This window comes from Neltuma alba, unplaced genomic scaffold, assembly GCF_004799145.2.
Source record: "Neltuma alba isolate B1F8T4 unplaced genomic scaffold, ASM479914v2 tig00001333_pilon, whole genome shotgun sequence".
NCBI classification, from domain to species: Eukaryota; Viridiplantae; Streptophyta; class Magnoliopsida; order Fabales; family Fabaceae; genus Neltuma; species Neltuma alba.
The window spans coordinates 2,314-17,895 of NW_021632422.1; the positions used below are offsets into that span (position 1 = coordinate 2,314).

Consider the following 15,582-nt stretch of genomic DNA (forward strand, 5'->3'; position numbering starts at 1 on the left):
ATTCTCCTGTACACTATTTAATTACCGGCTACACCGAGGAATATGATCATCGAGCTATTATACTCTGTTACTCCACAAAGCTTCTCAGCGTGGTAAACCAGTTCATAAGCAAACCATAAGAACAAGACCTGGAGGTGGTTTATGGAATATTAAGATGCTCGAAGATGACACTGGTGATTGTTATTTTCAAAAGGACATGATAGGGTTGAGAAAGTATAATTACATGTTGACTAATAAGCAGTGTATAGCTGATTCTCAACTTTTTCTGCCACATCCTCATCTCTTGAATCAAAGGACTTCACACAGTAAAACATGTAAACTAACCATCCATTATGTCTGAACTCTGCAAACAGCCAATTGCTGAGTCGATTAGTTCATCTGAATGAGAAAACAAGCCGCCTTGTAAAGCAACCTGAAACATGCAAGCATGAGTACACTTCACGCACAGAAAAAAATACCATGGAACATTTTGATGCCAAATATGAACATACCTCTGCTGTCTCTAGAAGAAGATCAAATTGCCTCCTCTGAGAGGAAATGGAAGGTACTGTGATTTCACTAAATGTTATGCAGGATTTGACAAAAATGAGATGCTTTTTAGATCTCAAGGCTTGAATAGCTAAGCAGTTGCTGGAGTGAACAAGAGTTTCCTGCAGGAAAGCGTAATCGCTACATCACTATAAAGGTCCTTTAGTCATATGGAATTAAAGCTTCTCCAACCATTACAATTTTGAATTGTTTCCATTTTTTTAATGATTAATACCTGCAGATATTAATCAACTTATTTATGTAAGCATCACATTACTGTACATATCCTTCATATTAGTCAATCTGCTTTTAATTTTTCAAATTTATGAATTCACTTAATTTTCTCGGAACTAGGGTGCAATATGATATTTTTTTCCTTTGGTATTGGGATCAGACTGTCTTCCCTCTGACCAATATCTAAAATCCTCTATAATGTGATTAGGTGATGCCTTCCATCACTAAAAACCAGAATGAAAGAACATGCGCTCAGTTTGTTCCTGTTGTCTGTACAAATCAACAACGTAGCCACAAGGGCATCAGCCTTGAACCAGCCAAATAGCTTTGCAAACTAGTTAGCTTGGTCCACATCATATGCGTCAAATTAAATTGTAATAATTACCCCCTATGGTTTTCAATTGCCTTGATGTTTATCCGAGGTTGCAGAGAAGAGGGAATTACTTCGCTAGAGATGCCATTCAACTTATTTATCACATACCTGAAGTAGAACATGTGGTTTTGAGAGAATAAAACCATGTCATGGTTGGCCAATTCTATGACAGCAAAGGTTGAAGATATCACAGTAGTAACGTACCACTACAATGTGTATAGTGTTGATTAGTGTCTAGATTCGTTGTACTTCTTTGTACTATCACTGTACTTTTGCATTACTGTACTATGATTGCACAACTACAATGTACATAATGTTGAATAGCCAAGTCCAGCATCCAGTCCCCACTATATGGGCCCCCACACGTCCTTGCAAGACTTTTGCCTGGTTTTTCCAAGCATTTAATTAACTCTATTTGTGACATGATTAGGCAATATCAGGTAAAAGTGATATTACTAGTGTAGAGATATATGATTGGAATGTAATGTTTATTCACTCTGAGGAGAGGGTTGTATATACAAGAGAGAGTCTTCGCTTTAAAGGCTCATTAATGCAGAATAATACAATATCCCTACAATGAAGGTGTAATATCTACAACAACAAAATATACTCTATAATCATAATAATTTGAAATAAAAGTTTGATGCTTTATCTTTGATGCACTGGGAGGAAAATAGTAACAACCTTAAGTTCATCTAGTCTGCTGAAAGCTCCTCGAGAATCAACCAAAAATGCTAATTGGCGTTCCAAGTCTGCTCCATAATCTACCTAGTGAATAGAAGGGGGAAAAAGCGAATCATAATCTCCATAACCACAAACACATTACCACAAACAACTATAGAAAAAAATTTACCATGTGAACAAAGCGAGAGATCAACCGAGACACATGGCTATCATCGTCTTTAACATTCATGAATTCCATATCATCATGTAGAGTTTGAGAAATTTCATAAAGCAACTGTATAGTTGTTGGGTGTCTTATGCGACAATTCCTGCTTAACAAATAACCCATAAAATAGAGAGTATATTCTTTAGTTCATTGATCAAGTAATTGTATTTTACAAATGGTAAAGGCTAAACATAATGTAGACAAAGGATGAGCCTAGGAGTTAATGACAAGTAGTTCAATGCTCCAATAAAGGAAAGTAATCAATGCATTAAAACATAATTAACATTTGCTAACATAAGAATAAATGCTTAATGACCAAGTTTGAAAATATAGTTGTTGCCGGACCATATTAAATCTAGAGGCTTCAATACTAGAGTTTGCTAAGTGTAGAGAAGGATGTCTACTAGATATGTTGCCATTTACTAACTCTCCCCTCAAGTTGTGCCCCTTCATGTTTTTGGGTGATGTGGTTCTTGTAATTCAATAAACTGTATGCCTTTTCTATAAACAAAACCAAGTTCTCTACTTTATTCCATTTCCCTTTGAATCTCTTTATCCTCTTCCTCTTTGTATTTTTGGATGCACTTGTTTTATTCATGATCTAACCCAGACAAAGATAAATTTGAAGCTAAATCTATCCAATGCATCATCCCTAGGTATTTATGCCTTCAGAAGTGATATCAATGTTACTCCAAAGAAGGCAAAAAAAAGCTTTATCTCTTTCGATGAGACATTGTTTGAAGTGTTTCAATATTTTTCTTTGCTGACAACTGAACATCAGTCTTTCTCTAAGGTAATATATTGCATTACCTATTTGACAACCACTTCTCAAGACATTCAAACTTATCACTGGCATCCTATCCTCGCTTTCTTACAAGCTTTATTGATGTAGCAATTGACCCACACCATACTCCAACACCAGCCCATGACTCCCTTACTATGAAAGAGTTCCCATTTCTTAGACGTCATTGATAATTTGCCATATAAATGCTAACTGTGTTGAATCTCCTACTGATAATGATCTATTTTAGGATATCATGTGCTAATTGGCCATAATTCACTCTCTTGGAACAGCTAGAAACAAAATGTGGTTGCATAATCTAGCACAGAAGCAAAATATCATGCCATGGCCTTAGCAACATGTGGACTTGTTTGTTTGAAGCAACTTCTTTAGTGTGGGAAAGTGGGCTTGTTGCCAAAAGCCCACTTATTAGTTTTAACCTAATCTCCTAGAATCTCCTAGCAATAAATAGGTGTATCTCTTGTAATAGTCAAATTATGACAAAATCTAACCATTATCATTATTTCCTTATCTTTAGGTGGAATTTAGGGGATGTGATCAGATTTATATTAATTAGGTTTATTCTGCATTAATTAGGCTTACCCTCTATATTATGTAAACCCTCATTCAGTGAATACTACAGCGTACTATTCAGAAAATTACATGGTATCAGTGCCTTAACCGAAACCCTACTCTATATCCTTTAAGACTGCACTTATGCAGCCACGTGTCTTTACTGCTGATAATAGCAACACAACGCCATCTAGGGCGGCCTCGTAAGGGGTGGGAGTCACTAATGCCTTCTCCCAAATTCCGATCACCCATCGTCTGGATGGGAATAATTATCTCCAATGGTCCCACTACGTTCTCATGTTCATCCGGGGTCGTAATAAGGAACATCACCTCCCTGGAAATCCACCTCTACCAACATCTACAAATCCTGAATTTGCTGCTTGGTGTGCAGAGAATAACTTGGTCATGGCATGGCTTGTCAGCTCCACAGCAGCTGATATTGGTGAGAACTACCTCCTTGCCACTAACGCCAAAGAAATCTGGGACTCTACCAAAGCCACCTATTCTATTACACAAAACACTACTACACTATTTCAAGTCAAACGAAAACTCCATGGTGGTAAAAGGTGAATAGACTATCACTCATTATTATACTACTCTAATGAAATTTTGGCAGCAAATAGACCTCCATGACGTCCATGAATTGGTGAGTACTGCTACAGCCATGTACTATAGGAAATTAGTGGACCAAGAACGCTGTTACAAGTTTTTGCATAGACTCAATGACTCCTATGAGAATGTTCGCGCTAGAATTATAAGTCTCAAGCCTTTCTCATCTTTGCTCGAAGCATTCAATACTATCAAATTTGAGGAAAGCAGGAAGGTACTCATTAACCCCTCTGCTGTTCCTATTAACTCCTTTGCCTTTGCTGTCCATGGTTCTCAAAGTGACACAAAAGCCAAAAAGCCTTCCAAGTGGTGTGATCACTGTCACAAAAATGGTCATCCTAGAGAAGTGTGCTGGAAGCTATATGACAAGCCTCCCAACAATAAACAGAAAGGCAAACCTAGAAGTAAGGGCCCACTAGTTGGCCCTCCTGCTGTCCCAGAGCCTATGAGCCATGAAGAGTTACTACTCCTATGTAAATTTTTAGATAGGCATCTCACTTATGGCCGAGCTAGTGAGACTTCTACCCCCTCTGTCACTCTAGCCCGTGCAGGTACTACCCTCACCCATGTCTTTAGTAGTATAACTACTAAAAATCTTTGTTTTATTGACTCTGGTGCCACTCACCATATTACTAGTTTTAAGGAACTGTTCACCAAATTTTGTAACCACTCTGATCATAAAATTGTGGAAGCTACTAATGGCCAGTTTGCTAAAGTTCAAGGCTCAGGAATTGTTGAAATTTCAACAGATATTGTATTACACAATGTTTTGTATGTCTTGAACATTGGATGTAGCTTGCTGTCTGTAAAACAAGCCGCTGACCAACTGCACTGTCTTATTACTTTTAACAATATTGGTTGTGTCTTTCAGGACTTGGTATTAGGGAAGAGGATTGGCACTGCTAAAGTGTGGAATGAGCTTTATATTATCCAAGGCATTTCCTCAAATAAATCAATTTGCACTGCTGCTTTATCTACCATGACTCTTGATGAATAATGTTGTAACACTCTAGGTTAGGCCACCCTGGTTTTCACTATATGCAAATTTTATTTCCAAATATTAACAAGAAATCTATTAACGAATTTCACTGTGACACCTGCTATTTGGCAAAACAAGTTTGCAATCCCTATCCTAGTCACCCTTATACTCCTTCTCACCTTTTTTATATTGAACATAGTGATGTTTGAGGTCTCTCTAAATTTGAAACAACGTCCAAGGCTCATTGGTTTGTTACATTTATTGACAATCATACAAGACTAGGGTATTTCTTATGAAAAATAAATCTAAAGTTTTCCCTATTTTTCAGCAATTCTATACCTTTATTAAAAACCAATTACGCTAAACTATTCAAATCTTTAGAATAGATAATGCGAAAGGATATTTAAATTCTTCATTTACAAATTTTTTGGTGTCTAATAGTATTCATCATGAAACTTCATGTCCTTATTCTCTAGAACAAAATAGAGTCTCTGAAAGAAAAAATAAACATCTTCTTAAAGTAGTAAGAGCACTTATGTTTGAAAGGAATGTTCCTAATTGTTTTTGGGGAGATGCTATACTTACCGCTGCCCATTTAATAAATAGAATGCCTTCCAAAGTTTTAAATTTTCAAACCCCCCTACAACAACTTCTTGCTTTTTATCCAAATTCATCCCTTGTTACCTCTCTTCCAAAGAAGTTTCTGGGTGCACTGTTTTTGTCTACAATAAACATGGTAGGAAATTGGACCCTAGAGACATTAGATGTATTGTTCTGGGCTACTCTTCAAACCAAAAGGGGTATAAATGCTATTCTCCTCTTACAAATAAATTTTATATTACTATGAACACTAAGCTTGCAGGAAACATGCCATGTTACCCCAAATCATCCACTCAGGGGGAGAACTAGAAAAGTAATTGGATAATTTGTGATCATTCTAGCCAATAGACCACCTTCTTAACCTAGACCTTACGAACCCTCAAAATCTTCCTGAGGAACCTATAGAACCAATAGACCATATGGACCCTTAAAATCGCCCGAATATAGTGTTAAATGAGCAAAGCTACCGCACTCTCTTGGATGGAGGCGGTTAAAGAAGTTAGTTCATGAGACCAAGATTAGATTTGGCACTTGGAATATTGGAACGCTAAATGAGAAATCTATGGAAGTAGCAGGAGTTATGAGGGACAGAAGGATTAATATCTTGTGCCTCCAAAAAACCAAATGGATTGGAGAAGTTGCCAAAGAACTTGGAGAGTGTAAACTTTGGTACACAGGAAAGGTGAGGGCAGGAAATGGGGTTGGTATCATCGTTGATGGAACATGAAAAAAAAAACGTGGTAGGGGTTAAAAGGTTTGAGGACAGAATAATATCTTTAAGAGTAATTGCTGGAAAGGATACTATCAATATCATTAGTGCCTATACAATTCAAGTTGGGGCAAAGGCACACCTTAAAGATAAGTTCTAGGAAGATATGGAGGAGTTGGTTCAAAGCATACCACTCAAAGAAAAAAATTTTATTGGTGGGGATCTTAATAGACATGTCGGTGAGGAAGCAGGACAATTCAGCAGGGTTCATGGTGGTTTTGGTTTTGGAGAGCTTAATAGTAGAGGACAATCTATTCTCGACTTTTCTCTTGCATATAATCTCAAGATTGTCAACACTTGTTTTAAGAAGCGAAATGAGCATTTAATCACGTACAAGAATGGTGCCTCAAAATCACAGATTGATTTCTTTTTGTTTAAGAATCCAGAGAGAAGACTGTGTACTAATTGCAAAGTGATTCCGAGAAATGGGTGACTGCCCAACATAGAGTACTTATCCTTGATATACGCTTTAAGAGTACCACACAAAAGTACAATCAAGTGGGAAAACCTAGGGTTAAATGGTGGCAGTTTAAGGGTGAGAAGCGGGATTTATCCAAAAGGACCCTTTTTGAGGAAGGGATTTCAGAGTTGCAGGGAAATGCAAACATGATGAGAGAAGAGATAGCTACAAGGGTTCGTTTGGTAGCTAAAACAATTTTGGGAGAATCCAAAGGTCCTGGTCAGAGAAATAAGGAGACTTGGTGGTGGGATAAGAGTGTGCAAGAGAAAGTCAGACAAAAAAGAGATTGTTTTAAGGCTATACATTTGTGCAATAGTGTAAAAAACTAGGAAAAGTATTCAATTGGCTAAAAAAGATGAAGAGAGCAGTGAGCGAAACACGTACTAAAGTTTATGAGGGGTTTTATCAAGAGTTAGGAACAAAGACGAGAGAAAGAAATATTAACAAGATTGCGAAGCAAAGGGAGAGGAAAAAGAAAGATCTGGACCAAGTAAAGTGTATAAAGGATGAAGATGGTAAAATGCTAGTTACTGATGGTGATATTAAGAACAGATGGGAGGCTTACTTTTACAAGCTGTTTAATGAGGGAAGCAATTATATGACTCAGGACTTACAGGACTTGGTAATTAACGAAGATGATCGAAATTTGGCTTTTTACAGCAGGATCCGTATCGGAGAGGTTAGGGCAGCTCTTAAGAAAATGGACAAAGGTGAAGCCATTGGGCCTAATGGTATCCCTATTGAAGTTTGGAAATATTTGGACACTAAGGGTGAGATGTAACTAACCAAGCTTTTTAATGAAATTTTACGCTCTAAGAATATGTCGGATGACTAGAGGAAAAGCATTTTAGTTCCTATTTACAAGAATAAAGGAGACATTCAAAACTATACAAGCTACAGAGGGATAAAACTTGAGTCATACAATGAAGTTGTGGGAAAAAGTGATGGAACATAGGTCGAGGTTGGAGACTTCTATTTCGGAAAACCAATTTGGATTTATACCAGAGAGATCCACATTGGAAGCAATCTATTTACTAAGGGCGTTAATGGAAAGATGTAGGAGTAAAAGAAGGGATTTACATATGGTTTTTATTGACCTGGAAAAGGCTTATGATCGCTTGCCAAGAGAAGTAATGTGGAAAGCTTTGGAAAAGAAAGGTGTACGGGGTGCTTATATCAAAGCCATACAAGATATGTATGAGGGGGTAACTACCAGTGTAAGAACACCTGGAGGTGAGACAAAGGACTTTCCTATTAAGATTGGCCTATATCAAGGATCTTCTTTGAATCCATACTTGTTTAACATTGTTCTGGATGTTTTAACTGAACCTATTTAAGAAAGAATCCCTAAGTCCATGCTCTTCGTAGATGACATAGTTCTTATGGCGGAATTAAAAGAAGAGATTAACACTAGATTGGAGTTATGGAGAAGGACTTTGAAGTCGAAATGTTTCCACTTGAGCAAGAACAAAACAAAATATATGCATTGTAATTTTGGGAGGAGACAAGGCAATGGGGATTTGGAGGTGAAGATGGGGGATCAAATCATTCCTCAAGTATCAAAGTTTAAATACCTAGGATCCATTATACACGAGGATGAGAAAATTGATGGAGACATTTCTTATAAAATACAAGCTGGATAGTTAAAGTGAGGAAAACTACCGGAGTTATTTGGATAAGAAGGTACCTGAGAAGCTTAAAGGAAAATTTTATCGGACTGCTATAAGACCAGCTATGTTGTATAGTAGTGAATGTTGGGTAATAAAGGGAAAACAAGAGCACAAAGTCAGGGTAGCAGAAATAAGGATGTTAAGATTGATGTGTGGTCATACAAGAAAAGATAGGATTCAAAATGAAAATATCAGAGCAAGAGTCGGTGTGGCACCTATCCAAGAGAAAATGATTGAAAATCGCTTAAGATGGTTTGGACATGTGTAGAGAAGGCCATTGGAGGCCCCAATGAGAAGAGTAGATCAAGCAATATGGAGTCCCATAAAAAGGGACAGAGGAAGACCCAGAAGAACGCTTAATGAAGTCATTGAATGAGACCTCCTGGTCAACAACATATAAGGACTGGGTTGTTGACAGAGCACGATAGCGTCGTGTGATTCATGTAGCCGACCACACCTAGTAGGATAAAGTTTGTTGCTACTGTTGTTGTTGAACCTATAGAACCAACCAACATCTCCCAAAACAACCTTGAACAAACTACAAACAATACTGAAACTACGCCAACCAGATCTGTTATTCATGATACAAATCCCTTCGAAGCTCTATTCATGATCAGATTATGCCAGAAACTATGATAGAACAAACAATTAATGTTACAAGATAAGGAATTCTTATGATTTTGAATAGATTACTTTATTTGCATCATGTGAAACTCTTTAAATAGATACAAGTCCCTCACCTAGAGAGGTTATTAGGCCGATATTCTAGGGATCTAGCCGAGATACTAGGGATAGATGATATTCTGAATACTATCAACATAATAATCATAATCTTCCTAATAAACAGAAATTAAACAGTGAGATAAGATCTGATCAAATTTGATTTTGAGATCTAGGGTTTTTAGGCCCAAGGCCCATTAGACTGAATCACCAATACTCCCCCCTAAGCTGGCAAGTAGATGTAGCAGAAGGTAACAGCTTTGATGTATATGATTCTTCTATATATTCAGAATCAATCGAACAAGTATATATATACAATGGGAGTATGGAGAGGCCGATTATGATGGCCTGATTCTACGCGATATCAATCACGCTCAAACCGGAAATAAAATCTTTCCTAAAAAAACTTCCGATCATATCTTTGAGATCTAATTTACAATTAATCCCCAAGATCCTATCTTATATTCTACACTCCCCCTCAAGTTGGAGCATAGATATTGATCATGCCCAACTTGCCTATAAGATATTTGAACTTATCACTCGTAAGGCCTTTTGTGAGAGTGTCAGCTGTCTGTTCTCTTGAAGGTATATATCTGAGATCAATTATACCATCATCAATCTTTTCCCTTATGAAGTGTCTGTCTATTTCCACATGCTTCATTCGATCATGCTGAACTGGGTTATGAGAAATGTTGATTGCTGCCATATTATCTGAGTAAAGTCTAATAGGGAGATTCACCACCATTTGTAGTTCCTCCAATACTCGTTTCACCCATAGGCCTTCACAAATTCCAAGAGCGATAGCTCTGAATTCGACTTCAGCACTGCTTCTTGCTACTACATTCTGCTTCTTACTTCGCCAAGTAACTAAGTTACCCCAAACGAAGGTGAAGTATCCAGATGTGGATTTTCTATCATCTTGATCACCTGCCCAATCAGCATCAGTAAACATCTCGACATTTCTTTGGCCAGATTTCTTGAATAGGAGTCCTTGTCCTGGTGAACCCTTCAAATACCTCAGGATTCTGTATACCTCGTTTAGATGCTTCTGTTTTGGATCATGAGAGTGTTGGCTTACGACGCTCACAGCAAAGGCAATGTCTGGTCTGGTGTGAGACAAGTATATCAGCTTTCCCACCATCCGTTGATACCTCCCTATGTCAACAGCCTTTCCCAAGTCTTCATCATCCCTAATTTTATCAGTCCGTATGGGAGTATCACTTGGTCTGCAACCAAGCATTCCAGTTTCCTTTAGGAGATCTAGTATATACTTCCTCTGTGAGATATAAATCCCTTGTTTTGACCTGGCCACCTCTATCCCTAGGAAATACTTCATTTCTCCGAGATCCTTGACCTGGAATTCTTCATTTAGAGCTCTTTTGATCCGATCTATTTCGGTTGGGTCATTACCCGTGAGTACAATATCGTCTACGTATACAGCAAGAATTGTGATGTTTTCGCTCATGTGTCTAAAGAACATAGTGTGATCGCTCTGCCCCTGTATGTATCCCTGTGCCTTAAGAACACGAGTGAATCTTTCAAACCATGCTCTAGGAGATTGTTTCAGCCCATACAATGACTTCCTTAGCTTGCAAGCTTGGTTTTTCTGTTGTCCCGAGAACCCTGGGGGTAGCTTCATATATACTTCTTCCTTTAATTCGCCGTTCAAGAAGGCATTTTTTACATCCATTTGATGTAACGGCCAGTCTAGGTTAGCAGCTAAGGATAAGAGGATTCTGATGGTGTTTAGTTTTGCCACCGGAGCAAAAGTCTCTGTGTAGTCCATGCCATATACTTGAGAGAAACCTTGGGCCACAAGTCTTGCCTTGTACTTTTCAAGATAAGGAACACTAGGAAAGGAGGTGCGATGGTGTTTTGCACGTTCACAGGCATCACAATGAAATTCAAAGCAATCTTTATTTGAGCAAATAGATGGAAACAATTGAGTCATATAATGAAAATTAGGGTGTCCTAACCGTTTGTGCCATAACTCCAATTCACTAGTCCTAGGGAGGGACACTTTATTACAAGAAATAATACGGTGATCAACACAATCATCCAGGTAGTAAAGACCATCAAACTCTTTAGCAACGCCAATCGTCGTCCCCGTCAACAGATCCTGAAAGACACAATGAGTAGCAAAGAAATCAGCATGGCATCGTTCTTCCTGAGCAAGTTGACTAACAGATAATAGATTACATCGCAAGTTTGGAACATGAAGAACAGTATGTAAAGTAAGCGTGGCAGATACTTTAATGCTCCCTATACCAGCAACCTGGGAGTCAAAAGCGTCGGCAATCTTAACAGGTGGTAAATTTTTTGTAGAAGTATAAGAGGAGAATAAGGTAATATCATCAGTCATGTGATCAGATGCACCGGAATCAACAATCCAACATTGTCCAGAACTCATACCTCTGATAGTTGCCAATGCTTTGAAAAAATTACCTCGCTTAACCACAGTGGCCACGGGCTGTTTCCGTAACTGTTGACTGCTTTCTAATGCAGCAAGTCGTTCAAGAATTTTGCTCAGTGCATCTTCCTGGTGTCCTGAATTTGAGGGTCCAGCATCCTCACCACGTGCCACTTCTGTCATGTAACCTCGCCCGCGGCTTTTTCTGGGCTTCCAATCTGCAGGCTTCCCGTGGAGGTCCCAGCAAGTGTCCTTAGTGTGACCCTGTTTGTGACAGTGTTCACACTGTGGTCTGGGCTTTGTGTTACCAGGACGATTTTCAGTGGAGCGAACAGCGAGTGCAGATGGTTCAACGGTGTGGGGCCGAGGTGCTGGGTCACCTTTTAACATGACTTTCTTCCTTGAGTCCTCACTACGTAGCATTGCAAAGGCGCCACGAACAGTGGGAAGGGGGTCCTGACTCAAAATGCGGCCCCTAACATCATCAAAGGAGGGATTGAGTCCGGCCAACAGCTCAAATAGGCGCTCCTTTTCAACTTTCTTTTTATTGCTGGCCGCATGGGAAGCACAGCACGGGCTATCATCACTGATAAGGTCCAGTTCTTGCCAAAGAGTAGTCTTAGCAAGGTAATAGTCACCTAGGGAGAGAGACCCTTGCTTCAGATCCCATAATTTGGTCTTGAGGTCAAATATCTGGGAAGCATTTTCTCCATCGCCGTAAGCCTCATGAATCGCGTCCCACATCTCTCGTGCTGGAGATAAAAACATAAAACAGCGCTTGAGGGAGGGTGCCATCACATTTACAAGCCACGAACATACCATCGCATCTTCGGCCTTCCACAGCTTCACGGCTTTGGCGTCGGTCGATGGTGGAGTCAGTGCATCACCGGTGATATGGCCGAGCTTGCCGCGGCCTTCGAGAGCGAGTTTGATCGACTGGGCCCACTCTCGATAATTCTCACCGGAGAGTTTCTCGGGCACGATGAGGACAGCCGAAGTCTCGAACACGGTGGACAGAGGCCGCGTCGCGCCACCAGCAGAGGAGCCACCGGACATTCCCGACGTCGTGTGCGACTCGGGCAGGGAGGTCGACTCCTTCTCACTACCAGAAGAATGGGTCATCGTTGCTGTTGCCTATCAGCTAGCGTTGCTCTGATACCATGTAGCAGAAGGTAACAGCTTTGATGTATATGAATTCTTCTATATATTCAGAATCAATCGAACAAGTATATATATACAATGGGAGTATGAGAGGCCGATTATGATGGCCTGATTCTACGCGATATCAATCACACTCAAACCGGAAATAAAATCTTTCCTAAAAAAACTTCCGATCATATCTTTGAGATCTAATTTACAATTAATCCCCAAGATCCTATCTTATATTCTACAGTAGATGTCCACCATGTCCAACTTTTCTCTGAATCTTACAAATTTAACTTGATCTAATGGTTTTGTAAGAACATTTGATACTTGTGACCCAGAATTTACATGTGACAAGTCAATGATTTTGGATTCAATCTTTTCCTTTATAAAATGTCGATCAATGTCAACATGTTTTGTTCTATCATGATGAACTAGGTTATGAACTATTTGAATTGCTAACATACTATCACACCATAGCTTAATTGGTGTGTCTACCTCTATCTTGAGTTCCCTTAGGACTTGTAGTATCCACATTCCTTCACACACTCCATTAGCCAATGCTCTCAGTTCTGCTTCTGCACTGCTTCTAGAAACAACAGTCTTTTTCACTTCTCCATGTTATAAGGTTTCCCCAAACAGAGGTGAAATATCCCCCTGTTGATCTTCCGTCAACTCTGGTTCTTCCATGGTTAGCATCTATATATACTACCATGTTCCTTGACACTCCCTTTTTAAAAAATACTCCTCTTCCAGGTGTGATTTTTAGATACCGAAGGATAGTATAGATGGCCTCCATCTGGTCTTCTTGTGGTTGTGATGAGAATTGACTAATAATTCCCACAGCATAGCTTATGTCTGGTCTGGTGTGTGATACATAAATAAGTTTCCTAACGAGACGTTTGTATCTTTCTGCATCAACAGGTACACCGTCTTTCTTGTACTCTAAGTTAACAGATGGATCCATATGAGTAGGTGATGGCTTAGCTCCCAACATACCAGTTTTTTTAAGTAAATCCAATGTACATTTCCTTTGTGAGACTGAGATTCCTTCTTTTGATCTGGCAATCTCCATTCCAAAGAAATATCTTAGGCTCCCTAGGTCTTTAACCTCAAATGCAGTGGCCAAGGTCTTTTTCAATCTTGCTATTTCTTCAATATTATTCCCTATTATCACAATATCATCAACATATACTATTAAAATTGATACATTTCCTTGTGAATGTTTAACAAGCAGTGTGTGATCTGACTGACACTGTATGTAACTAGATTCCTTCACCACCCTTGTGAACCTTTCAAACCATGCCCTCGGGGATTGTTTAAGGCCGTAGAGAGATTTATACAACCTGTATGCCTTTTTTTGTATTTTCGTGTTCAAGAAGCCCTTCTGGTATTCTCATATACACTTCTCCTTCAAGATTTGCATTTAGGAAGGCCTTTTTGACGTCTAATTGATAGAGTGGCCAATCAAGATTGGCAGTTAAGGATAGCAAAATCCTTATGGTATTTAACTTTGCGACTAGTGCAAATGTTTCTTGGTAATCAATTCCTTCAGTTTGAGAAAAACCTTTTGCTACCAGTCGTGCCTTGAACTTACTTACAGAGCCATCAGGGTTGTGTTTGGTAGTAAAGACTCATTTGCATTCCACAGCTTTCTTTCCCTGAGGAAGAGTTACTACTTCCCAAGTTTGATTTTTGTTGAGAGCTTGTAGTTCTTCACTAATAGCTACCTTCCATCTAGGATCCTTGACAGCTTCATTGAAGCTTGAATGTGTTTGATCCTTGTCAACCTTAGACACAAATCTTTTCATGCACGGAGATAACTTGTCATAAGAAACAAAATGACTGATTGGATGTAAAGTGTACTGTCTTACCCTCTTTCTTAGAGTAATTGGCCACCCAAGATCATCAGGGTCTGAAATTTGGGTTGACACTTGACTTGGCCCAGAACTAGGAGGATCCCCACTGTTTGGACTATGTTCTTCCTCGAGCTGATCAGTGTCCCCATCAGATTCGTCTATTTACATTCCCTGCAGTGTATCGTTAGGCACTATAGGAAAAATAGGGATACTGTGACTGGATTCGGGAGGAGAGGAAATATTGGCTGGCACGGTTTCTAGGATGTCAGGTGCTAGTACTAGAGTTTCAGGGTCTGTTTTTGGTTCTAGAATGTTAGGTATGGTAGGTGTGGAAGTCTGTGGTAGGGTTGTATTCGAGGTAGATGTTTTGTCACTATAGTGGAACTTCTGTTCGCTTCTAAAGCTCTCCCCCTGAATGGGGGAACTAGGATAGTAGGCTTGGTTTTCAACAAACTTATCCATTGTAACAAAAAATTTCGGTAGAATTGGTGAATAGCACCTGTACCCTTTTTGGGTGGAGGAGTAGCCTAGAAAGATGCATTTGAGAGCTTTGGGATCAAGTTTGCCCCCTTACATATGGTAAATATACACAATACACCCAAAAACCTGAAAGGGAAGATCATATGTTAGTGAATTTGCAGGGTAGGATTTGGTGAGAAGACTAATTTGGGTTTGAAAGTTTAGAGTTTCGGAAGGTAGTCTATGATCAAGTGTACGGCAATAAGAATAGCTTCTCCCTAATATTGCTTAGGAACATTATGGGTGATCATGAATGAACGGGTAACTTCTAGCATGTGTCTATTTTTCCGCTCAGTAGTCCCATTTTGTTGAGGTGTGTCAACACAACTGGTTTGGTAAACTATCCCATGGTTGCCAAGGCATTGTTGAAATGTATGGCTCATGTATTCGTGGCTATTGTCACCGCGGAGGGTGAGGATTTGGGTTTGAAACTGGGTGGAAATCATTCTATGGAATTTTATGAAAA

General features: G+C 39.2%; 2 protein-coding genes across 2 annotated transcripts in view; both read right to left on the reverse strand.

The window, feature by feature from the left end:
* Positions 1 to 319: 319 nt before the first annotated feature.
* The window catches only part of LOC114755600 (VPS35 endosomal protein sorting factor-like), a 46,657-nt gene continuing 31,394 nt past the window's right edge, over positions 320 to 15,582 (reverse strand). Inside the window, exons 14-17 of the mRNA XM_028944485.1 lie at positions 1,989 to 2,127; positions 1,820 to 1,903; positions 492 to 650; positions 320 to 412 (exon numbers count right to left, since the gene is read on the reverse strand). Of these exons, the coding sequence (XP_028800318.1) occupies positions 320 to 412; positions 492 to 650; positions 1,820 to 1,903; positions 1,989 to 2,127 (475 nt within the window). The remainder of the gene's footprint in view (positions 413 to 491; positions 651 to 1,819; positions 1,904 to 1,988; positions 2,128 to 15,582) is intronic.
* LOC114755610 (uncharacterized) lies at positions 11,126 to 12,967 on the reverse strand. Its single transcript, XM_028944497.1, has 2 exons — positions 11,631 to 12,967; positions 11,126 to 11,304 (listed from the first exon to the last, which is right to left on the reverse strand). Exons 1-2 carry the CDS (start codon positions 12,715 to 12,717, stop codon positions 11,270 to 11,272), a joined length of 1,122 nt encoding a protein of 373 aa, XP_028800330.1. The 5' UTR covers positions 12,718 to 12,967; the 3' UTR covers positions 11,126 to 11,269.